This window comes from Protopterus annectens, chromosome 5.part0 (assembly GCF_019279795.1).
Source record: "Protopterus annectens isolate FY-2018-M chromosome 5.part0, PAN1.0, whole genome shotgun sequence".
In the NCBI taxonomy this organism is placed as follows: Eukaryota; Metazoa; Chordata; order Ceratodontiformes; family Protopteridae; genus Protopterus; species Protopterus annectens.
The window spans coordinates 1,822,000,205-1,822,025,421 of NC_056735.1; the positions used below are offsets into that span (position 1 = coordinate 1,822,000,205).

The 25,217-nt window shown below is 42.2% G+C and overlaps 1 protein-coding gene across 1 annotated transcript in view; it reads right to left on the bottom strand.

The window, feature by feature from the left end:
- TFG (trafficking from ER to golgi regulator) overlaps positions 1 to 2,595 on the bottom strand; it is a gene marked incomplete in the record, with an annotated part of 640,805 nt that extends 638,210 nt beyond the window's left edge. The window contains 2 exon segments of the mRNA XM_044071645.1: positions 1,704 to 1,903; positions 2,460 to 2,595. Coding sequence (XP_043927580.1) covers positions 1,704 to 1,903; positions 2,460 to 2,470 — 211 coding nt within the window.
- Between the last annotated feature and the right edge of the window lie 22,622 nt (positions 2,596 to 25,217).

The window sequence follows — 25,217 nt, forward strand, 5'->3', positions numbered from 1 at the left end:
AAGTTTGGTTTACAAGCTTCTACATTACTTTGATAAAGTATTACAACCTAAAAACTTTTACATATTATTACAGCCACGGTCTCAGGATTCAATTTTTACTCGGTTCTTTCTTAGTGTCCAAACTGCATAATTCAACTATGATTTTCTCAGCTTGAGATGGGAGATGACAACTGTGAAATTCATGCACATACATACTCCTGGAGGTGTGAATTTTCAGATGGATTGCCATGGAAACTTAGCCACAATGCTTAGAGGGCAATATTTTGCCAGCCCTTCTCCAATATCAGCCAGAACAAGAAAGGCTACATTGTACGTGCACTGATAAGGAACCACCAAAACAAGAATTACAAGGTGGGGGAAAAACGACTACAAAACCTGGTCACAGTAAGTACATCCTTTTTTTTACATGAAATCTAGCTTGTGACAAAAGTTGCCATGGTGTGATTTAAGGTGTGGGGGGGCACAACTTGACCAACAATTCTGCTAGCAAATAACTCCTCTCTCACCACCTTGCTAAATCCTTGAACTCTGTCTCATTAGCAATACGACATGAACACTCCCTAAAATCACTTAAAACTCAACAGAGTCCTACCTACTCAGTTACAAACTCTGTACATGTGATGCTCCTGCATAATCTCCAAACCCTCACATTCACCACGCTTATGTAAATGGCCATAATATAGCTTACTTCTTAATCTAACTATCTGATCATCTACCCCTCTCCGTCACTATCTCTACCTCCCTTTTACCTGGGCCTCCTCAATTGTCCTTCATAACTTGTAAGCATGTTCATCCTACAATTACTTCACTGTCTCCTACTCAATGTCTATTTGCAGATGATTCCATCTGAAAATAATTAGACTCATAAACTTGATATTAACTAGTAATTTTCTGTAGTCCTGTTTTCACTGCCATGTTTTCATTAACTGTCATATATCTTTACAATTCTGTGTGTGTGCATTTAACTTTATGTATGTATATTTACTGTTCTACATATACATTTATTATTTTGGATTAACTGTCATACCATTACTATTCTAAGTATGTATGTATGTCTGTATGTATGTACACCTATTATGTAAATCTTGTATAACTGCCTTCTTCTCATTCTGCAAAAATGGTGCATTTCTCCCCTGACCTCCACTGAAAATGGGACTTGTGCCCAGTCGGACATTCCCGGTAAACAGAAGCAATAAATAAATATATCAGGTGTTCATTCTTGTGACAAGACTAACTGAGCTTCCAAAACACATCTGATTCTTTGAGGAAAAATGTCTGACGATGGTCAAAGTAATTACATGCAAGAGCAGTACATCTCAAAAACTAGAAATAAAATAGTACAACATGATATGCTGCTATGATGCTGCCTGTTTTCCTCCTTTTAAATAAAAAAAAGGATCAGGGAAATTTTTTAGAGAGGAAACGCAACTAAAACACAGAATGTTACCACTACTACTCTGTCTTTACTAGACACACACTGCTTGCATCTTGAATCAAGGATTAGAGTCATTGAGGGGGAAACACTACTGGAATAAATAAAACCAAAATAAGCAGTGCTACAAGAGCTCTAAGGTCCCCATACATAGAATAATACTATAGTAAATATCCTGAAATTATCTGGGGAAAGAAACAAATTTTGCCTACAGCCTTGCAGATTTTTCAGTTTGCTACAAGTTCTTAAACAAATTTTTTTTATAACCAACCTTCGTCCTTATACTTGATGGTGACCTCATCATTGCTCTGAAGTTTGCCTCGGAAAACTCGCTGCATCATTAGTACTAGCTCATCGTAGGTGATATCTTCATTGTGAATGGGAATTCTTCTAATGTCTTCTCCCAGCTGTGCTTTAATAATCAGCTTCCCACTCAAGTCTAGCTGTCCATTCATTGTAGTCGCTTCACAGCTACCGGCAAGAATAGAAAAAAAAAACTTAGATTGTTGCAATGATCTACAAGTGATACTATATTAAAACAGCCTTATACGAAGACATTTTAGGATATGTCCATTGCTGCTTTCCAAACAGCCCACAGCTTGTGTGTCAATGCAAATGTGTGCACCACACCTGATGGTACATGGACTGGACAGAAATTACACTTGGAGCAATGTAGTACAAATGATGGTTGTTGTATCTTTCGGCTTTTCCCGGCTAGGGGTCGCCATGGCAGAACTCCGGTCTGCTAATGATTGGCAGTAGATTTTTTACATACCGACTTGCCTACATATTCCATTTATCAGGTATACTTCTATTTTGGGAGGAAGTAGATTATTTTTCCATTTTTTTTTTTTTTACTTTCTAAGATGAAACTATTAGACAGGCAAGACACTAAGTACAAAATATGTAATTTTCTTTCATACTTTCTTCAAAAAGAAACATCTAAAAGACAATAGTAAATGAAATAACCATTACTTTGTAGCTATCTGGAGTATAACAAAGTGATTTGCTCACTTAAAAAGCTTACCTGGCTACCATGGTATGTGATGCAAGAAGCGCCCAACAACATTTTCACCCACTAGCGAATGCTTTCTGATGCTATAAGTGACATCAACTTGGGTAAAGCGAGCAGGCAAGTCCACAGACTTTGATGGAAGCATCACCTTGCATAAGCAAAGATGCATCCATTAAAGTAAATGTATACACCTCATATTATCATTCAGTTGATGTCACTGAGGGATACACAATTTAAGCTGTGGTTTAATATAAAAAAAAAACAACATTAAAAAGGTTTATTAAAAATGGCTCAAATAAATAAATATGGAATGAATGTAATTGCAAGTGCATCAATAAGCTCATTTGGAAGCTAAACAACATGGTGTTTACAGTGTAAGTGTATCTTCAACAGTTTTTAAATTATTGTATTTTGTAGCATCTATGCTAACCATTTTCAGAGACTGTTTTTAGAAATAGGAATACTGTTACTCAAATAAGATTACAGATGCTATAAAGACTGTTAGAAGTATGAATACTGCTGCGACAAATGAAAATATTTAACCAGTTAGCTACAGGTTATGATTTAACTAAGCATCAGCAGATTTTACCAGACACACTGGTTAGGGGGATTTCAATTATCCCACCATCAACCGGGAAACCTAATCTAGCCCAAACTTGCTAGCACAAAAGTTCCTTGACTTTGTGAATTCAAATGCCCTGCAGCAAATTGCCCACACCCCGAAAAATGGAACAAACATTCTAGATCTGGTCCTCACCAACATGTCAAACAAGTGCACCGCTGGAGCTGTTAAACCCTCATTAGTTAAAACTGACAACAAATCAACTGCCTTCAAACGAACACTAAAAGGTGAAATCAGTCTAAAAAACTTCATCAAGGCAAACTATACCTTCCCTAGATGATGGTATAAATGCATTCCAAGCTCCACCCCAAGCTGAAAGTGGTAACTACACTGAAGCTTACACTAAAGCCCTGTACAATCATTTGTATAAGTGTATAAACTTGGCTGTACTAGACAGAATCAAAGCCAGAACCTCAAGTACAATCAAGCTGCCATGGTGGATTTCCACCATCAATAAACTCTACAATAAATGCAAAAAGTTGCTGTCCAAGAAAACAAAGCCAACGACCCAACAATGGAAAAGCACCCTCCTCAGCCTTAACAGGCAAATAAAACAACCTGTTAAATCCTCCAAGGGCTCCTTTGAGAGAAACCTAGCAAATACTGCCAAGAATAAATATAAGGCCTTTTACAGCTATGTACGTAAACTAAAGGAAAGGACCCCCCCCCACCTTACATATCTGAACAGCAGGTCCTCAAAGCCCTGTCCAAGACAAAGAACATAGCCTCTATGGGACCAGAGGACATCTCCCAGGCTGACTTCTAAACAGGCTAAAACATGAACTAACATTACCACTAAGGACCCTTTTCAATCGCAGCCTAAACATAGGCTTTGTTCCTGCAGAATGGAGAACAGCTACAGTTATTCCCCTCCACAAAGATGACTGGGGAATTACAGACCCATAAGCCTGACCAGCCTCATCTGTAAGGCTATGGAACGTATCATTATAGACCTCATAAATAAAGACATAGGTGACCTCCAAACCTTGGATTCTATCCAATTCGGCTTCGTGAAGGGCAGTTTTGGCTTGTTAAATCTGGTGGAATTCTTTGAATGTGTGACCAAGGCCACTGATAAGGGCAAATCTGTGCACAGTACATACCTCAACTTGGCAAAGGCTTTTGACACAATCCCACATTCGGTAGTTACCGATAAACTTGGCAAACTGAACACAAACCCCTTCGCTGCAAGATGGGTTGCCAACTGGCTCACAAACTGGACACACTATCAAAGTGGATGACTCCACATCAACCAGCAGAACTGTTACCAGCAGGGTGTGACAGGGGTCAGTCCTGGGCCCCCTACTGTTTGGTATATACTTCTTAGACGTTCAGGTCAAAATTAAAGGGTTGTGGTTGACCATGTTTGCAGACAACTGCAAACTAGATGCAATCAATGAATCCCCAAATTATGTCAGTATACTCCAGGATGGTCTCACACAGACCAACGGACTAGTGTATTAATCACAGTCTCAAACTGAATGCAAAGAAATGCATCACTATTCCCTTCAGCATAAACAATGTCCCTTCACACTATCAAATCAATAACAATACCCAAAGTACCCATGAAGTGGTAAAGGACCTGGGATCACAGAGTGACTGCAACCTTAACTTCAACCTCCACGTGTCTACCGTTGTAAGGAAAGCTTTCCATGTAGTTCACTTGATTAGTAAAGGCATTGCCAAGAGCAAAAGAAGCTATAACCCCCCCCCCCATACTCGGCACTTATCCAGCCCACAATAGAGTATAAATGCACCATTCAGTATGCGCCATATTAAGCATCTACAGCAATTAGAGAGACCTCAGAGGTTTCTAACAGAGAAGATGATAAGGGCCTCCTGCATGTGCCTTACATGGACCAACTAAAGTCCATGTCACTATACCCCGTATCGTAAAAACTTTAGGGGGAGACTTATACCTGGCCTACAGAGCAACCCAAGACCCAAATCTAAAGAAAATACTGCATATCCATAAATCAAATGGGTTTAAGACTACCCGTTCCAGGGACTTAAATATGGTCTGCGGCTTAAATAGGACATGCTGGAGGGGAGACTCATCTCCCAGCAACTGCCACATCTTTTGAGCAGGCTACCTATTCATGTGAAACAGAGCACCTCTAGGACACTGTTCCAGACGAACCTGGATGAGTGAATGGGGCACTGTAAAGTCTTACAAGGGACAGCGCCCACAACCCTCCTGGACATGGGCAGTCATCACTAAATGCAATCTTGAACATTGTCTAGTACCTCTACGGTATTACACTGGGTTGAAACAGCTAGGCTTACAATGAGTAATATATAATATTAATATTAATATAATAGCAATATCCTAAGAAAGACCAGGCTTCTAGCCCCAGTCCAGACGACTGGATTGCTAACACTATAGTGCAGCATTAGAAGAGTGCTGCACTACTGACTGTCATCCTTCAGCTGAGATGTTAAACAAAGATCTCATCTGCTTGCTTTGGTGGTAGCTGGATGTAAAAGATCCCACGGCACCTTTCAAAAACAGGGAAGTTTCCAGATGGCCTGTCTAAATTTTCTCCAGCTGCAAAAAGTCTCAGGTATCCCCTGAAAAGCAGTCACTTGCCTAGTGGGACTATCCTGGTCAAAAGAGATAGACAAGAACACAGAACTGTAGGTACTGAGAATATACACAATTCTTTTTTAGGCCTGAAACATGTTTTTGATGCCTTTTATTAATTTTTTTGAAAGCACACATTAATGAAACAAATACTTAAAACTAAACAGGATAACCAATAAGTAGTCAACTTTTAGACAATACACAATATACGTTACATATTCAGCGTGTTTAAAAAAAATGACAAAGTTAAAAAGTCTTTATGAAGTTCCACCACAAAGGCTAACAAGGTGGACCATTTTGTTTTCTGGTGCTTTCCCTCTCAAAGTACAACTTACCCAAGGTTAGCTCAAAAGGTACCTGCTCTGTCACTAGATTGACTAGACTCAGTTCAAAAGAATAAAGATTATTATGCTTTCAGAACCCCAAAAAGAAACTCTCTTGCAATAAGGACTATTTGCACTGGACACAGTGTTGTAGACTCGCTGCAAAATTCATTTTACTTCATTAAGAACTGGGCAATCCAAGAATAATTGTACTCAGTCCCCTAGTGCTCCCAACCACATCAACAAGAAAAGCCAAGCCCAGGAAACATCTGATCTAGCGTCAAAGGCATGTAAAATACTTAAAATTGTATTGCCAGACACAAAAAAAACAAAACATTTTCATGAACTAGTATAATTAGGGGATAGCAGTCACCAGCTCACACTGTCTTCACACACAGTTCTCTACTCCAGATCATTCTGAATTTATCTGACAATAAAACTTTATGTAACACACTAATAAACCCTCTAACGCACAGGGTTCAGGAGCCTCTAATATCCACCAGCCAAGTAAACCACCTTGGCCGTTCCTCTCAACAAATTACTGGTTCTTATTTAACCACATGATAAACCTGCTACAAAGTCCAAACATGTCCTCCTGGGCTGCATATCTGGTTCACAACTGTTCCCATGACATCACCTGGATGTTCTTCACAAGTTGTTCCCAATACAGATTACGATTACTCCTCAGAACCCTAGACACAAGATGTCCAACACCCTCCGCAGTGCACCCAGGATTCTATAGAGAGGATAACTTTAGATCAGACCACAGTCCCAATTATCTTAAATTCCATCTTAATAAAGATTAAGGAGGATAAAAGTTTGGAGTTTGATTTCACTTAGACAACTTTTTATATACAAGCCTGTCATAAATACTGCTTAAACCACCCAAATGTCTCTTCATCATGACAGACCAGATAGCTTGCTAACATGGTTCAACTCTCCAAACATCTTCAATTTAACCACAGCTACATAAACTTCAGACCAGGGAAAACCTTACCTCCTTTCTAAACAGGAAGGTTAAGATGCTCCCAATGCAGTCTACGTTTCCCTTAACCCAAATAAATTCCCTTCTTAAATAAACCTTCATTTTTGCCTAAAAAGTGAGTAGGTTGAGAAACAGGACACATACAAAACTAACAGAAGAATATCCCACATGACTGCACCCCCTGAATCCTACCCATACAAAGCTACTCCCATCAAGTTGCAATCTTTTCTAAATAATTTCAAACTCTGCCTCCAAAGATGCAGTCAATGAAGCACTCAAGTGCAAATCTAGGTATACTATCCTATCTGCCACTTCCAAAAAAGGGTGTCTTCTAGCAGCTTGTTTTAAGGGGGCAAAATGAATTTTAATGGTCTCGGTTTTATTTTGATTTACCTTGTAACCTGTGTAATGGCCAATCTGTCTAACTCTTCAAACATAAGAGGAAGCCCTTTCTCTGGGTCACCCAAATAAACCAACAAGTCATCAACATACATTGACAATCTACACACCAGATCTCACCTTATTGCTGGGGGGGGGATATTAAAATATCTGCAAATAAGAGAGATGAAAGGAGGCATTCTTGCCTTGTACTCATATGGATTAATATATTAAAAAGAAGGAAACAAATTCAACATTAACCTAGCTGATGCACCACAGTAGACATGGGGTAACAAACTGATAAACCTCTGAGGAAACCCAAAAGCTCCCAATATTTCCTCACATAAAAGTTCCATCAGACTCTAACAAATGCTTTTTTAGTAGCTAAAGTGGTTAACAGAAAGGAATGCTGATGAAGTGAAGCATCTTCTATTAACAATAAAGTCCTAATAATATAATGTGGCTATTCTCCAAACAAACCCTGTCTGACCTAGGTGAATTATCTTGGGCAAAAAACATTGTGGTCATAAATATCTTATAATCATGGTTTAAAATAAAAACTGGACTATTGTGAATCTGGCAGATTAGGATCCTTACCCGATATACAATGCAAAACCATGACTGCTAATATTCAGGATGGAGAGAAACACCTTCAGTTTAGCAGTACCCCATTAGCTAACAGACAAAACACATCTACAAATTTCTCCATATTGCCTTTACGTATCTCTAAGGGGATGCCATCCAATCCCAGAGACATCCCGGAAGGCAAAATCTTCCATGTTTGAGGGTTCCTTCTCCAAAATGGGGGGGGGCATTAGTTGTTCCAAATCCATCTGGTCAATTACAGGTACCAGTAATGAATCTAAATATCTTCTGCAATCATCCTCACTGGATAATGTTAACCTTTCCTCAAGAGTACAACTTGACATAATACATTTACAAACACTGCCAAGTTATCATTTAGAGACAAATTTCCCACTCCTCAGCTCCCTCAGCCTATAGATAACTACTTGTAACTTGCTTTTGCAAGAGAAGGGTCAAATATTTAAAGTCTTAACCAAATAGTACTTTCTGAGCCAAGTCGACTTTATAAGCTAAGTACTTACTAAATTTTGTATCTACAGTCATGCAGCTAGTCAAAGCTTCCTGCTACACATTGCCTCACCTGCATTTGCAAGTCTGAAGTTCTGCTTGGAGAAACTTATTTTTGCCCTAAAGTTAATACAAATTGCTGCAGTAGAAATCAGTAGACCATCTGCCAGCATATTTTTGAAATATTCCCATTCTTATACCCTTTGTTCTTGATCACTCAAATGGAAAATAAAATATTTGAATAGCCCCCCCAAAGGAGGCATCCTCCCAAGGATTTCCGACAGAAAAACAGGTGCTGTAATCACAGCATTAACCAGACAAAATATTGATAAAGCATATATTTATATATTCTTGAGATGGTACTACAACATGGAGGATATGTATAAGTATCATCAGGCAATGTTAACGTACTATGGACATCCACCATTACAAACATATTAGTAGCATTTAGAGAATCCTCCAATAACTTTATGGTGCTGTGAATTAGACAAATGAGTTTCTAGCAAAAGTAAAAAAAAAAAAAAAAATGCTGTCTGCATTTATGGATACAAGAGAAAATCTTAGGTCTTGTGGCCATATTAACCGTACCATTAACCTTACAGAGCAATGCCAAGAAATCAGTAAAACCGTAATAACTAAAAGGTAATGTAGATGTGGTTCACTCCTTGCCCTTTAAAGCAATTAAGAGTTTTATATAAACAAGATAAGACCAAAAAAAGCAACCCAAACATGCACAGAGCATCCACATTACTGTGAATGGCATTCTGATTAACATAGTAAAAAAAATAAATAAATAAAAAAGGTTAGCCACATCCTTAATTTCAACAAGCAAATACAGGTTAAGTAACATGCTGAGAACAAACAAAAGGCAAGTAAATGCCCTAACAAAAATGAAGATGAAACAAACATCTTAAAATAGAACCATATGGAAAAGCCACCTCCAGAGTAATCTCTTAAAACAGCTTATATCACCATCCATTATGTCTACATATCTTCACAGCAGGCCAAAATTGTATCCATGCACCGGTTTAACTCACAGTAATCCTGTTCAATATATATTCTATGATCACCAAATTCTTAACTGCTTTCCCGGCACCAAAAGATTTCTTAAACTCCTCTCCTTCATAGCAAAGCCAAAGGGGGGAGACTCAAGTCATGGGAACCTCTGTCCAGAATGTGTTTTAGCTTTTGTTTTCTTTGGAGAGAGCAAACAGATACACTTTCATCTGAAACTGAATACTTGACAAATACTACAGCTTAGTTTTGTGTTCCTGCATCAATGCTGCACAAGTGGTGGTGGTGTACACCTTGCTGTAGCCTTTCTGAACCAGGCTTCCAATTTTGGCAGTCAAAAAAAAAAAAAGCCTTGACAACAAAGATGGTAACATGGCAGATTAAACAGTTTCTTCCACTAAATGCATAAAATAAATTGTTTTGTAAGATTAAGAAAGTACAGTTTTGTACCTACCATAAATGTAGATGTCCGAACTGGATAGCATCTGCAGTCATAACAAGTGGGTTGTCCTGTCGTCAGGCAGCCCTGCAGTCGGCCGGATTCCAAAGTCCGGGTCCGGCTTCGGCTGATGTCGCACTCCACCCGACGTCATCTCTGTTGGCCTTCGGGTATAAAAGCATCAGCCGACGCCATTTTCCTCAGTGTTTCTTGCCCCAGATGCCAGTAGCCCTCTTGCAGGCTAAAATTTGGATAGATGCCAATGTTTCCAAATAGATAGAGGTAAACACAACAATAAGCATATATGTACATATATACAAACAAATACACCATAAAAGACTCCCCCCCAACAGTTAGCTATTAGGAGGGTAAACACCCTAGGAGTACCACAGAGGGGAAGGAGGGAGGGTAATCCTGACTGCAGATGCTATCCAGTTCGGACATCTACATTTATGGTAGGTACAAAACTGTACTATGTCCTTCATGGATGCATCTGCAGTCATAACAAGTGGGTAGAATACCATAGCCAACTAGAGGAGGAGGATAAAAGTAGATTATGGTGTGTTTAGGATCCCTTGCAGTACAGCAGTGGCAAACCCTGCTCGGGATCTGGAATATAGAGGCAAATTATAATGCTTGGCAAATGTATGCACGGAGGTCCAAGTAGCCGCCTCAATAATGTCTTTGGTTGCCACTCCTCGTAAGAAGGCTGTGGTAGTGGCTGTTGCCCTTGTAGAATGAGGTCTTATGTTCTGTGGAATTGGTTTTCCATGGAAGAAGTAACAGTATCGTATGCAATTTCCTATCCATTTGGAGATTGTCTGTTTGGAAATAGCTTTTCCTTCCCTTCCTGTTGCATAGGCTACAAGTTGGTCAGTCTTTCTGCTGTTTTTGTTCTGTCCAAGTAGTAGCGTAGCTGTCTATGTACATCCAAGGTATGCAGTATTCTTTCCCTCTGTTTTGTGGGTTGGGAAAGAAGGTAGGTAGGTGGATTGCCTGGTTTAAAGACACTCTGGATACCACCTTGGGCATAAATGTAGGATTAGTCCTCATGGACACTCTATCTTGGTGGAAGATTAGGAAGGGTTGCACTGCCATTAAGGCCTGTAGTTCTGAAACCCTCCTTGCTGAAGTAATTGCCAGTAGGAAAGCAGTTTTCCATGACAGGTGTTGTAGGTCTGCTGTTGCTGCTGGTTCAAAGGGTGAGAGTGTCAACTTTTCTAGCACAAAGTTTAAATCCCAAGCTGGTAATGGTGGTTTCCTTGGAGGTTTTACATTCTTGATTCCTCTGAGGAACTGCCTGAGCAAAGGGTGCGAAAAACAGGTGGATCAAAGCTGTATTCTGCTGAAATAGCTGATGCATGTATCTTGATGGAGGAGTAGGACAGGCCTGAATGAAGAAGTTCGCCAGATACTCCAGAATGTTAGGCATATCTATGTTTGACACATCTTTTCCTCTTTCCGTACTCCAAATGACAAACCTTTTCCATTTTCCAGCATAGTTCCTTCTTGTTGAAGGTCTGCGTGCTTCAAGAATAATGTCTTTAACTCTTTGGGAAAGTTCTGGATTAGCTGCTGCTATGTGATGTTCCATGCAGTCAGTTGCAGCGTTTTAGGTTTGGATGTATGATGCTGTAGTTGTTCTGAGTTAACATCAAAGGCATCAGGGTATTGGCCACATATTGTTCGAGACATGCTCTTCAGTAGTGGGTACCAGTGTTGTCTTGGCCAGTTTGGAGCTATCAGGATTATCCTTGGACGTTCTTCCTTGATTTTTAGTAGTACCTTGTGTATCAAAGGAAGAGGTGGGAATGCATATGCTGTTAGGCCTTTCCAGTTGAAGGAGAGTGAGTCCACTTTCCATGCTAGTGGGTGGAATGTCCTTGTGCAAAATTTTTGAGCTGGTGATTGAGAGGTGATGCGAATAGGTCTATCTGTGGCATTCCCCATTTCTTTGAGATGGTCTTGAAGATGTCCGGGTGCAGCTTCCATTCGTGGGCATCCGAGTGGTTCTGCTTAATATGTCTGCTAGAGTATTGTCTTTCCCCGGTACAAATATTGCCTGTAACTGAATGTTGTAGCTGAGTGCCAGGGACCACAGCTCCAAGGTCATTCTGCATAGGGGGTATGAATGAGTGCCTCCCTGTTTGTTGATGTACCACATGACTGTGGTGTTGTCTGTCCTTATCATCAACTGGCCCTCTTTGAGAAATGGTTTGAACTTTTGGATTGCCAGTTTTACTGCCAGCATTTCTTTTAGATTGATGTGCAGGTGAAGTTGATCCTGTGTCCACAATCCTTGCACGCATTTGTCCAGCATGTGGGCCCCCCATCCTAGGTCTGAAGCGTCTGTTGTGATGGTCTGGCTTGGTTGACATCTGCGAAAGGGTAGGCCTGGGTTTGACTGGCATGCCTGAGCCCACCATAGGATCTCCTGTTTTAAGCATGGAATTAGTGGGATTTCTGTTTCTAGACTGTGTCTGTGTTGGGACCATAAATTCTTTAGGTACCACTGTAGATTCCTCATATGTAGTCTGGCAAATGGGACCAAGATTATGCATGATGCCATGAAGCCCAAGGCCTGCAGAACTTTTCTTGCTGTTAACTTGTTCAGTTTTGTTAGTGCCAAGAAGTAAAGAGGAAGTTCTTTTTGTTTTTCTGTAATCAGGAATGCCATTTGTTGTACTGTGTCCAATTCCCCGCCCAAGAATGTCCTTGTTTGGGATGGTATCAGCCTTGACTTTTGTAAATTGACTGTGTATCCCAGTCCTTGTAGCAAGTAAATGACCCTTTGTAAATCTGTTGTCAGCTTGCTTTTGTTGTCCCCTTGTAGCAGGCAGTCGTCCAGGTATGGGTAAATTTGAATTCCCTGTAGTCTGCAATGGGCGTTTACTGATGCCAGGCATTTTGTGAATACTCTGGGCGCAGTAGATAAGCCAAAGGGCAATGCTGAGAATTGATAGTGCTCTGATCCTGCAAGAAATCTGAGGTATCTTCTGCAGATTGGTCGAATGGGGACGTGCAGGTATGCCTCCTTGAGATCTAGAGTTACCAGCCAAGACTCCTTGCCCAGCATGGGAAGAAGTTGCTGTAGGGTCAGCATTTTGAATTTTGGGACAATGATGTATGTATTTAAGGTGGACAGGTCGAGAATTGGTCTCCAACTTTTTTCCTTTCTTGGAACTAGGAATAGTCTGGAATAGAACCCTTTCCTTGTTCTGCTGTTGGCACTCTTTCCACAGCTGTCATGTTTGCTAACTCCATTATCTGGCGTAGAGCCTCTGTTTTTTGATTTGGAGGTAGATTTGGCATTCCTCTTTTGACTGGTAAAGTGTGGAAGTGAAACCGGTAACCTTGATCTATGGTTTGTAAAATCCACTTGTCTTTTGTTATGTAGTGCCAGTTCTTTGAAAATAAGGTTAACTTTCCGCCTAGAGGAGCTGCTATTTGTTCCCTGGTAGGCGGATTTAGGATTAAGTCACTGTGGTTGTGCTGATGTAGTGGCAGTGGCTGTGTCTGTGCCTCTGTTGTTACCTTGCCACTGTCGTCCTCTGTAGGCACCTCCTCTGGATTGGTTTCTGCCTCTGGAACGCCTATTCCTGCCCCTTTGAAATTTTGTGGAGTCAGGAAAGGACCAATTTTTGGCAGGCCAGTTCCTGCTAAACCTTGGGGGTTGAACCTGCAAGAAATCTTTAACAGTTTGAACAGATTTTGCCTTTTCTTCCATTTTCTTCATAACCTGCTGGGCAGGTGTACCAAACAAACTTGTCTTGTCCATAGGAGCATCTAGCAACTTAGCTTTAACATGATCCGGTAAAGCTTGTTCCTTTAGCCATGCATGCCTTCTTATCACTGTGCCTGTCATGGCTGATCTAAATGAAGCCTCCAGTGCATCATAGCCACATTTTAAAGAATGGTTGCTAACCTGTTGTATGTTATTTACCATCTCTAATACATATTTCTTATCAAGAGATTCATCAGTGGTTAGTTTTTTAGTTAACTGATCAAGCATAAACTCTTGGTATTGTATCATGTGAAACTGACAGTTTAAAGCTCTAGCTGAGAGAGTAGCTGAAGTGTAGACCTTTTACCCCATCTGTCTAATGACCTTGCTTCCCTTTCAGAAGGAATAGTGTTTTAGCTGTGGTCGGCTACTGCCTTGGGACCCTGGGATATAGTTTCTGGGTCTGCAAGTGGGGCCTTGTAAAGGTGGTGATGAGTATCTGGCACCCTGTAAAATCTATCTGGTTTGGCAGGGGCTGGGGTAAAGAATCTGGAGCGGAGCAAACATCATTGAAAGCATCATCCACCACAGAGAGAACAGGAGGTATAGCTAAGGGCCTGTGCTGTGGGAGGTGCAGAAAGGTCCTAAGTCTTTTCTGGAGTCTGAAAAATCCTGTTGCTGCCATTGGAACTGTTCTCGCATGGCATGCAAGGTTTCCCCAAAGGAGAATTCTTCTGGTGGGGAAGCAGCTGGAATGGATTCTTCAGCATCAGAATCTTCAAAATTGGAGAAGGGAGCCTCTGGCTGGTCAGTTATGTCTGATTCATCAGCAGAATCATCAGAAGACACTGGCTCAGGGGCTCTGCCCTAGGTCTCTTCTCGGGGGCTGAGAGGCCCTGTCTGGGTGAGATTGAGATCCTCTAATTAAAGAAATTAAATCTTCTGCCAAAGAAAGCATTTGAGAACTAGAAGAGGGCCTGGATGTGGGGGGTTTAACAGGCACTGTTTTAGTAGTCTTGGCTGCTTTAGCCCTGGTGAAGGCCTTAATGGACATGGCTGCTGGAGGCCTAGCAGCACCACGTGCTGGGGTAGAGACATCCAAGGGGATGGTGTCTGATAAGTCAACCACCGTAGTGGGTAAAATTTCTGAGGTCGATTCAAGAGTTGTAGCAGGGGCCTCAGTTGTAAGAATAGGTTCAGCTGTACTTTGATCAGTTTTCTCGGTTTCGGCGAAACCGAGACACTCATGATTTGCTTTACCGTGGTTTCGGCCGAAGCCGCGGACCGCGAGTGTCGGTCTTTATCTTTGCGTTTTTTTGTAGATTGGGTAGTCGGAGGATCCGACGGCATAATGTACGCAAAATCAGAACCGAAAAACTGTTCTGCAAACTCCGACCGGCGCCTAAGCGTTCGTCGGTTGAAAGAGGCACAGGCCGAACAGGCTGCTACGTCGTGGGCTGGGCCTAAACAAGGCAGACAGTAAGAGTGGAAATCTTTATGAGGTATTTGTTTCCCACAGGTTAAACAATTGTTAACTTTTTCTGACATCGGCTGAGGCAAGAAAGAGTCCCCAACGGGTACTTAGCTTTAGAAGTCTTCGAAGTAGTATTCGGTAGAGTAATCTCTGGATCCGACCGACCGGCACTTGCGAACAGCTTCTGCTTGGCGCACGCGGCAAGAAAGACTGAGGAAAATGGCGTCGGCTGATGCTTTTATACCCGAAGGCCAACAGAGATGACGTCGGGTGGAGTGCGACATCAGCCGAAGCCGGACCCGGACTTTGGAATCCGGCCGACTGCAGGGCTGCCTGACGACAGGACAACCCACTTGTTATGACTGCAGATGCATCCATGAAGGACATCAGCAAAAGTGTTCCAAAATCAAGCATATTTTGCCGAGTTTCCCCTAGAAGAATGCATAAACTTTTTTAGATAGCCGTTTAGCATAATCTGACCAGTATCTATTTCATTAAAATGTTGTTTTAAAGGTCGTCTTCTGAGAGGCAAATAAAGTACAGTTTTGTACCTACCATAAATGTAGATGTCCGAACTGGATAGCATCTGCAGTCATAACAACTGGGTTGTCCTGTCGTCAGGCAGCCCTTCAGTCGGCCGGATTCCAAAGTCCGTGTCCGGCTTCGGCTGATGTCGCACTTCTCCCGACGTCATCTCTGTTGGTCTTCGGGTATAAAGGCATCAGCCGACGCCATTTTCCTCAGTGTTTCTTGCCCCAGATGCCAATTGCCCTCTTGGAAGGCTAAAATTTGGATGAATGCCAATGTTTCCAAAAAGGTAGAAGACAAACACAAAAAATAAGTATGTATGTACATATATACAAACAAATACACCATAAGAGACTCCCCCCCCCACCAGCTAGCTATTAGGAGGGTAAACACCCTAGGAGTACCACAGAGGGGAAGGAGGGAGGGTAATCCTGACTGCAGATGCTATCCAGTTCGGACATCTACATTTATGGTAGGTACAAAACTGTACTATGTCCTTCATGGATGCATCTGCAGTCATAACAACTGGGTAGAATACCATAGCCAACTAGGGGAGGAGGAAAAACTAGATTATGGTGTGGTTAGGATCCCTTGCAGTACAGCAGTGGCAAACCCTGCTCGGGATCTAGAATAGAGAGGTAAATTATAATGCTTGGCAAATGTATGCACGGAGGTCCAAGTAGCCGCCTCAATAATGTCTTTGGTTGCCACTCCTCGTAAGAAGGCTGTGGTAGTGGCTGTTGCCCTTGTAGAATGAGGCCTTATGTTCTGTGGAATTGGTTTTCCATGGAAGGAGTAACAGAATCGTATGCAATTTCCTATCCATTTGGAGATTGTCTGTTTGGAAATAGCTTTTCCTTCTCTTCCTGTTGCATAGGCTACAAAAGCTGGTCAGTTTTTCTGCTACTTTTTGTTCTGTCCAGGTAGTAGCGTAGCTGTCTATGTACATCCAAGGTGTGTAGTATTCTTTCCCTCTGTTTTGTGGGTTGGGAAAGAAGGCAGGTAGGTGGATTGCCTGGTTTAAGGACACTCTGGATACCACCTTAGGCATAAATGTAGGATTAGTCCTCATGGACACTCTATCTTGGTGGAAGATTAGGAAGGGCTGTACTGCCATTAGGGCCTGAAGTTCAGAAACCCTCCTTGCTGAGGTTATTGCCAGAAGGAAAGCAGTTTTCCACGATAGATGTTGTAGGTCTGCTGTTGCTGCTGGTTCAAAAGGTGCGAGTGTCAACTTTTCTAGCACAAAGTTCAAATCCCAAGCTGGCAATGGTGGTTTCCTTGGAGGTTTTACATTCTTGATTCCTCTGAGGAACTGCCTGAGTAAAGGATGTGAAAAGACAGGTGGATCAAAACTGTATTCTGCTGATATAGCTGATGCATGTATCTTGATGGAGGAATAGGACAGGCCTGTATGTAGAAGCTCTGCCAAGTACTCCAGAATGTTAGCCATATCTATATTTGACACATCTTTTCCTCTTTCAGTACTCCAAATGACAAACCTTTTCCATTTTCCTGCATAATTCCTTCTTGTTGAAGGTCTGCGGGCTTCTAGGATAATGTCTTTAACCCTTTGGGAAAGTTCTGGATTAGTTGCTGCTATGTGATGTTCCATGCAGTCAGTTGCAACGTTTTTAGGTTCGGATGCATGATGCTGTAGTTGTTCTGAGTTAACATCAAAGGCATCAGGGGTATTGACCACAAGTTGTTCCGAGACATGCTTCTCAGCAATGGGTACCAGTGTTGTCTTGGCCAGTTTGGAGCTATCAGGGTTATCCTTGGACGTTCCTCCTTGATTTTTAGTAATACCTTGTGTATCAAGGGAAGAGGAGGGAATGCATATGCTGTTAGGCCTTTCCAGCTGAAGGAGAGCGAATCCACTTTCCATGCCAGTGGGTGGAATGTCCTTGTGCAGAATTTTTTGAGCTGGTGATTGAGAGGGGAAGCGAATAGATCTATCTGAGGCATTCCCCATTTCTTTGAGATGGTCTTGAAGATGTCCGGATGTAGCATCCATTCGTGGGCATCCGATGTGGTTCTGCTTAACATGTCTGCTAGAGTATTCTCCTTTCGCGGTACAAACATTGCCTGTAACTGGATGTTGTAGCCGAGTGCCAGGTTCCAAAGCTCCAAAGTCATTCTGCATAGGGGGTATGAATGAGTGCCTCCCTGTTTGTTGATGTACCACATGACTGTGGTGTTGTCTGTCCTTATCATCAAATGGCCTTCTTTGAGAAATGGTCTGAAGTTTTGGATTGCCAGTTTTACTGCCAGCATCTCTTTTAGGTTGATGTGCAGGTGAAGTTGATCCTGGGTCCACAAACCTTGCACGCATTTGTCCAACATGTGAGCCCCCCATCCTAGGTCTGAGGCGTCTGTTGTGATGGTCTGATTTGCTTGACAGCTGCGAAAGGGTAGTCCCGGGTTTGACTGGCATGCTTGAGCCCACCATAGGAACTCCTGTTTTAAGCATGGAATTAGTGGAATTTCTGCTTCTGGGCTGTGACTGTGTTGAGACCATAAATTCTTTAGATACCACTGCAGTTTTCTCATATGTAGTCTGGCATGTGGGACCAAGATTATGCATGATGCCATGAAGCCCAAGGCCTGCAGTACTTTTCTTGCTGTTAACTTGTTCTGTTTTGTTAGAGCCAAGAAGTAAAGAGGGAGTTCTTTTGTTTTTCTGCAGTTAGGAATGCCATTTGTCTTACTGTGTCCAATTCTGCTTCAAGAATGTCCTTGTTTGGGATGGTATCAGCCTTGACTTTTGTAAATTGACTGTGTATCCCAGTGCTTGTAGCAAGTAAATGACCCTTTGTAAATCTGTTGTCAGCTTGCTCTTGTTGTCCCCTTGTAGCAGGCAGTCATCCAGGTATGGGTAAATTTGGATTCCTGTAGTCTGCAGTGGCGATTACTGATGCCAGGCATTTTGTGAATACTCTGGGCAGTAGATAAGCCAAAGGGCAATGCTGAGAATTGATAATGCTCTGATCCTGCAAGAAATCTGAGGTATCTTCTGCATATTGGTCGAATGGGGACGTGCAGGTATGCCTCCTTGAGATCTAGAGTCACCAGCCAACACTCCTTGCCCAGCATGGGAAGAAGTTGCTGTAGGGTCAGCATTTTGAATTTTGGGACAATGATGTATGTATTTAAGGTGGACAGGTCGAGAATAGGTCTCCAACTTTTTCCTTTCTTGGAACTAGGAATAGTCTGGAGTAGAATCCTTTTCCTTGTTCTGTAATTGGCACTCTTTCCACAGCTCTCATCTTTGCTAATTGCATTATCTGTTGTAGAGCTTCTGTTTTTTGATTTGGAGGTAGGTTTGGTATTCCTCTTTTGACTGGTAAAGTGTGGAAGTGGAACCGGTAGCCTTGATCTATGGTTTGCAAAATCCACTTGTCTTTTGTGATGTAGTGCCAGTTTTTCGAAAATAAGGTTAATTTGCCGCCTAATGGAGCTGCTATTTGTTCCCTGGTAGGCGGATTTAGAGTTAAGTCACTGTGATTGTGTTGTTGTAGTGGCAGTGGTTGTGTCTGTGCCTCTGTTATTACCTTGCCACTGTCGTCCTCTATAGGCACCTCCTCTGGATTGGTTTCTGCCTCTGGGACGTCTATTCCTGCCCCTTTGGGATCTTGTGGAGTCAGGAAAGGACCAATTTTTGGCAGGCCAGTTCCTGCTAAACCTTGGTGGCTGAACCTGCAAGAAATCTTTAACTGTTTGAACAGATTTTGCCTTTTCTTCCATTTTCTTCATTACCTGCTGGGCAGGTGTACCAAACAAACTGGTCTTATCCATAGGAGCATCTAATAACTTAGCTTTAACATGATCGCCTAAGACTTGTTCTTTTAGCCATGCATGTCTTCTTATCACTGTGCCAGTCATGGCTGACCTAAATGAAGCCTCCAGTGCATCATAGCCACATTTTAAGGAATGGTTACTAACCTGTTGTATGTTATTTACCATTTCTAATACATATTTCTTATCGACAGAGTCATCAGAGGATAGCTTTTTAGTTAACTGATCAAGCATAAACTCTTGGTATTGTATCATGTGAAACTGACAGTTTAAAGCTCTAGCTGAGAGAGTAGCTGAGGTGTAGACTTTTTTGCCCCATCTGTCTAAAGACCTGGCTTCCCTTTCAGAAGGAATAGGGTTTTTTGCTGTGGCCGAGGCTACTGCCTTAGGACCCTGGGATATAGTTTCGGGGTATGCAAGAGGGGCCTTGTAAAGGTGATGATGAGTGTCTGGTACCCTGTAGAATCTATCTGGTTTGGCAGGGGCTGGAGGTAAAGAGTCTGGTGCAGAGCAGACATCATTAAAGGCATCGTCCACCACAGAAAGGACAGGAGGTATAGCTAAGGGCCTGTGCTGTGGAAGATGCAGAAAAGGCCTAAGCCTTTTTCTGGAATCTGAGAAATCCTGCTGCTGCCATTGGAATTGCTCTCGCATGGCATGTAAGGTTTCCCCAAAGGAGAATTCTTCTGGTGGGGAAGCAGCTGGAATGGATTCTTCAGCATCTGAGTCTTCATAATTGGAGAAAGGAGCCTCTGGCTGGTCTGTTATGTCTGAGTCATCGGCTGAATCATCAGAGGACACAGGCTCGGGGCTCTGCCCTAGGTCTCTTCTCTGGGGCTGAGAGGCCCTGTCTGGGTGGGATTGAGATCCCTAATCAATGATATTAAATCTTCTGCCAGAGTAAGCATTTGTGAGCTAGATGTGGGCCTGGTTGTAGGGGTTTGACAGGCACTGCTTTAGTAGATTTGGCTGCTTTAGCCCTGGCAAAGGCCTTAATGGACATGGCTGCTGGGGGCCTAGCAGCACCACGTGCTGGGGTAGAGACATCCAATGGAATGGTGTCTGATAAGTCAGTAGCAACCACCGTAGTGGATAAAATTTCTGAGGCCGATTCAAGTGAAGTAGCAGGAGCCTCAGTGGTAGTCATAGATTCAGCTGTACTTTGATCAGTTTTCTCGGTTTCGGCCGAAACCGAGACACTCGCGGTTTGCTTAACCATGGTTTCGGCCGAAACCGTGGACCGCGAGTGTCGGTCTTTTTCTTTGCGTTTTTTAGTGATTTGGGAAGTCGGAGGATCCGACGGCATAATATACGCAAAATCTGAGCCGAAAAACTGTTCAGCAAACTCCGACCGACGCCTAAGCGTACGTCGGTTGAAAGAAGCACAGGCCGAACAGGCTGCTACGTCGTGGGCTGGGCCTAAACAAGGCAAACAGTAAGAGTGGAAATCTTTATGAGGTATTTGTTTCCCACAAGTTAAACAATTATTTACTTTTTCTGACATCGGCTGAGGCAAGAAAGAGTCCCCAACGGGGTACTTAGCTTTAGAAGTCTTCGAAGTAGTATTCGGTAGTAGTAATCTCTGGATCCGACCGACCGGCACTTGCGAACAGCTTCTGCTTCAGGCGCCACGCGGCAAGAAAGACTGGGAAAATGGCGTCGGCTGATGCCTTTATACCCGAAGACCAACAGAGATGACATCTGGTGAAGTGCGACATCAGCCGAAGCCGGACCCGGACTTTGGAATCCGGCTGACTGAAGGGCTGCCTGACGACAGGACAACCCAGTTGTTATGACTGCAGATGCATCCATGAAGGACATCTTTACATTACGTTTTCATAACTATTTTACTGCCAGACTTCCATGGGAATCAGGCACCTTTTCTGGCATAAACATCAGCCTACCAGTTCTTCTTCCAATCACAAAAAGAAGAAAGCTGATAAAGTGCCTTAGCCTCAGTTGGGGGGACTATGGTCCAGTCAAAGATGGCTCCTCAGACTATTCATATTTTTCCTAGAGTCCCACTGGTATAATCCCTTACAGCCATAAAGGCAGGCATTAGAGACATCCTCTGTGGCTGTCTCAGTGCTGTTGGCAGGCAAGGGAGAGTCGCTCTTGACAGTCTAGGAAGGAAGAGGAGCAAAGAATGCCCCTCTGCTTAGCAGAAAGCTGTGTCCATCCGTAGGAATGCTTTTCCTGGCAAAAGTGCTTTTTGTTTCTTTACACTTTCCTGTCAAAAGGGAGCAAGACCTTAAACATATGCCTTCGATTCAGGGAAAGGGAGAAGAGGAGAATTTTACTGGGCTTAGCTCATGGTTTAGGGCAGGGTCTTGACCCTTCCTGCATGGCTGTTTCTACTAATCCAATAGATTCTTCATTTTATGAAGCGATTCAAGAGTTTGAACGACAAAATTATTGTGAAAGCACAATTGTGTGTTATATGATATCCACAGAATTCTGATTCAGATTCTGAGAAGGGTGGGGCTTTAGCAAGTAACTTTGAAGGGAAAACAGTGATGTTTCTCAGTCCCTCATGAAGCATTACGATTTGTTACACCTGGAACTTCCAGAACCTAATTTCATTCTTCATGTTATGTCTGCCTTGGAGGATACTTTTATCAGAGTCTGCAATTCTCCTCACAGCCAGCCTGCTGTCCCCCCCCACCACCACCAAGAAAGCAGACAGACTTTATGAAACACTTCAACCTTTTTTACGTTTTTATACACTCATCCCAGACCTGACACAGCCGCAGCTACTGCTTTAGTGAAGCCACCTACAGTTAAACATATGGTTAATACTAATCCAGCTCCTTCTGTCAAGGATGAGAAGGCTTTTGGCAAAATTGGGGGGGGGGGGGGGGTTATGCTGCAACACTTGTTTTTTAGAATTATCAACTGCCAAGCTCACATGCTGAAACGTATGCTTATCATCTGTCAGAATAAAACATATTTTGGTATCCATTTCCTCTTGTGAGGAAGAATCTGCTTTGTGCAGCTTAGTGTCTTCTCTGTCTCAAATGACTACCCACTGCTTGAAATGCGCTTATGGGTCTACTGATGCCACTTCCAGGGCTGCTGCCACTAGAACTGTGCTGAGGAGGTTTGTCTGGCTATGTTCTCAAAATCTACCAGAAGATGATAGGAAATTAGATCTTGAATTTTCCCTTGGATACAGATCTAGTTTATTTATTTACATTTGTTAACCAGGAGAGTCCGACTGGATACAGGTCCATTTTCAGCGGAGGCCCGGGGAGAAAAGCTCCACATTAAATATTATTTGCTTTATACAGTTAAAAAAACATAGCATTTAAATATAGACATTAGTCCAGTTAAGGATGCAAGACAAGAAGAAAACAGATGTAAAACAGCTGTAGAGCATAGTACAATTTTAAAATATAGTGACATACTAAACATGGTTAAAATGTAGTTGAGATTCAGTGAACAATTGATACAAACTGTTTTTGAGGTACATAAACAGCCATTAGCAGTTGTTGCTACAAGAAGTTAGCATTATGTGGTAGGTAGCTGGGAACATTAGTAGCCAAGCTTGCTAAGAGTAGGTTGTTGATAGGGGCTGAGAGAGGTAGTGGGTGGGGGGAGTGGATGGTATTGGGGGGGGGGGGGTTGTCAGCTGCAGGTATCATTAAAAGTGTGACAAGAGAGTAAAGCCAATTCAACAGAGCTCTCAGATTTTTCATCCTTCCTTCTCCAAGCTTATCAAAGCATTGTTTCCTCACCAATTTCAATAAAAAGCGAAACAGTCCCAGCAAGCTCCAGGAAAGCAAAGCAATGGCAGGGAAGTTCCAACAAGAAAGTCAGGACCCCACAGAACAAAAGACACTTTAATAAGTCTGAATAACTATATGAAGGACTTCCCACCCTGGCAATCTCTTAATCCTTCGAGAAAGTCTGAACCTCCACGTCTCTCTTTGGCAACAAATTGTTTCAAACAAATGGGTTCCGAGAATAATTCATCAGGGTTACAGATGGCAGTGGAGTCTCTTTTTTCCCTTCTGAGGGATTCCTCTTCACCCACCAGACAAATGGGTTCTGAGAATAATTCATCAGGGTTACAGATGGCAGTGGAGTCTTTTTCCCTTCTGAGGGATTACTCTTCACCCACCAGACAATACCTTTTTTTTTCCTCCCATTATTCATATGATAATATACGCTGTCCCTCCTTATCCGTTAGGGGAATTTTTTTTATTTCAGGATGTTATTGGTACCAAATAAAGAAGATTCTTTGGGACCAGTTCTGGTTCTTTCCTTTCTGAATCGGTTGGGGACAGTCCTCATCTTCAAAATGCTGTTTCTTCACGAGTGGTTACTTCTCATTCCTCTTGAGTTTTCTGGTGGCCTTGTAAGAAAATGCAGATCACTTTCCTACTGATCCAGATGCCAGACGTTTCTTAATGTCTACTAAATCTGGATCACATTATCGGTTCCCTGCATTACCCTTTGGTCTATCCTCTTCTACAAGGATATTCATAAAGTGTGCAGCTCCTTTGATAGCCTAGTGAAGACTACAATGCATTCACATTGTTCCATATTTAGACGACCTGCTTATCTTTGCAGTGTATTTTCCAAAGTATCAGGAAATCTCTCGGCTGAGTAAGGGATCTCCTACACAGGCTGGGATTCCAAGAGAACTTACAAAAGTCCAGTCAGACTCTAATACAGGATTGTTTTCCTGAGGGGTCTGCTGTAGAACTCAACTCAAAAAGCTTTTCCCCCACTGGAAGAAATATACACTGGATATAAAAAGTGTACACACCACTGAGTAACTGTCAGGAAAATCCTACTAGGACAGCTGAACTTTGAGGTTAATCAGCGTCCCTAACTGATGTCAGGTGGGCACCCAAGAAGACTAAATGCTGTCATTAAATCAAAAGGTGCTTAAAACAAAAGTATTAGTTTAAGGGTGTGCACACTTATGCAACCAGCTTATTGTGCGTTTATCTTTTATATTTTCCCCCTAACAGATTTGTTTAATATAACTGCACAGGTTATAGGTCACACTAAAGGTGGGAAAAGTTTTGAAATGATTTACTGTGGTCTCATTTTTTTATATATCACAAAAAACTGGCATTTTTTTATATCACAAAAAATAGCATTTTAACAAGGGTGTATACACTTTTTATATCCACTGTATCTGTACTTAGACATTTTCCTGAGTTTTCCCATTCTGACTTCTGTCTCAACAAGGGAACACAGGATTCTGGGTCTCAAATTATCTATGGTACTCATGATACCATTTGCAAGCATTAAAAAATTCAATGGTACCTGACTCTTTGGTCCCAGTATCAACATCCCCTGACTTTTCAAATTCCAGTTTTGGGATTTGTGAAAAGTGAGATGTTATGGTCCAGACACAAAATATCTCTAAATCCATGTCTCCCATTTTCCCTTCCTGCTTCGGCACAGTCATTCACAATAGATGCCTCAGACTTGCTTGGGGAATAATGCCATTTGGAAAAAAGTGCAGAGTGTCTGGAACAAAAACAAAACAGACCAAAATGCATAAATATGAAACACGATAACTCTCATAAAAGGAGCTCAACCATTTGTAGCCTCAAGACCACTTCAATTGTTTACAGATAAAACCACAGTAAAGAGGTACATAAACAAGTTGGGGGAAAACAGATCTTGCCCTCTGTGCAGATTATCCATGGTAGCCTGGGATATAGCTTTTCAGGACAATCACACTACAGGCATCTGACATACCATCACAACAAAACTGTGGGGCAGGCAAGCTGCTCAGGACCAGGGCAGACCCTCACAAATGGTATGGTAAATAAATTAGGTCTAC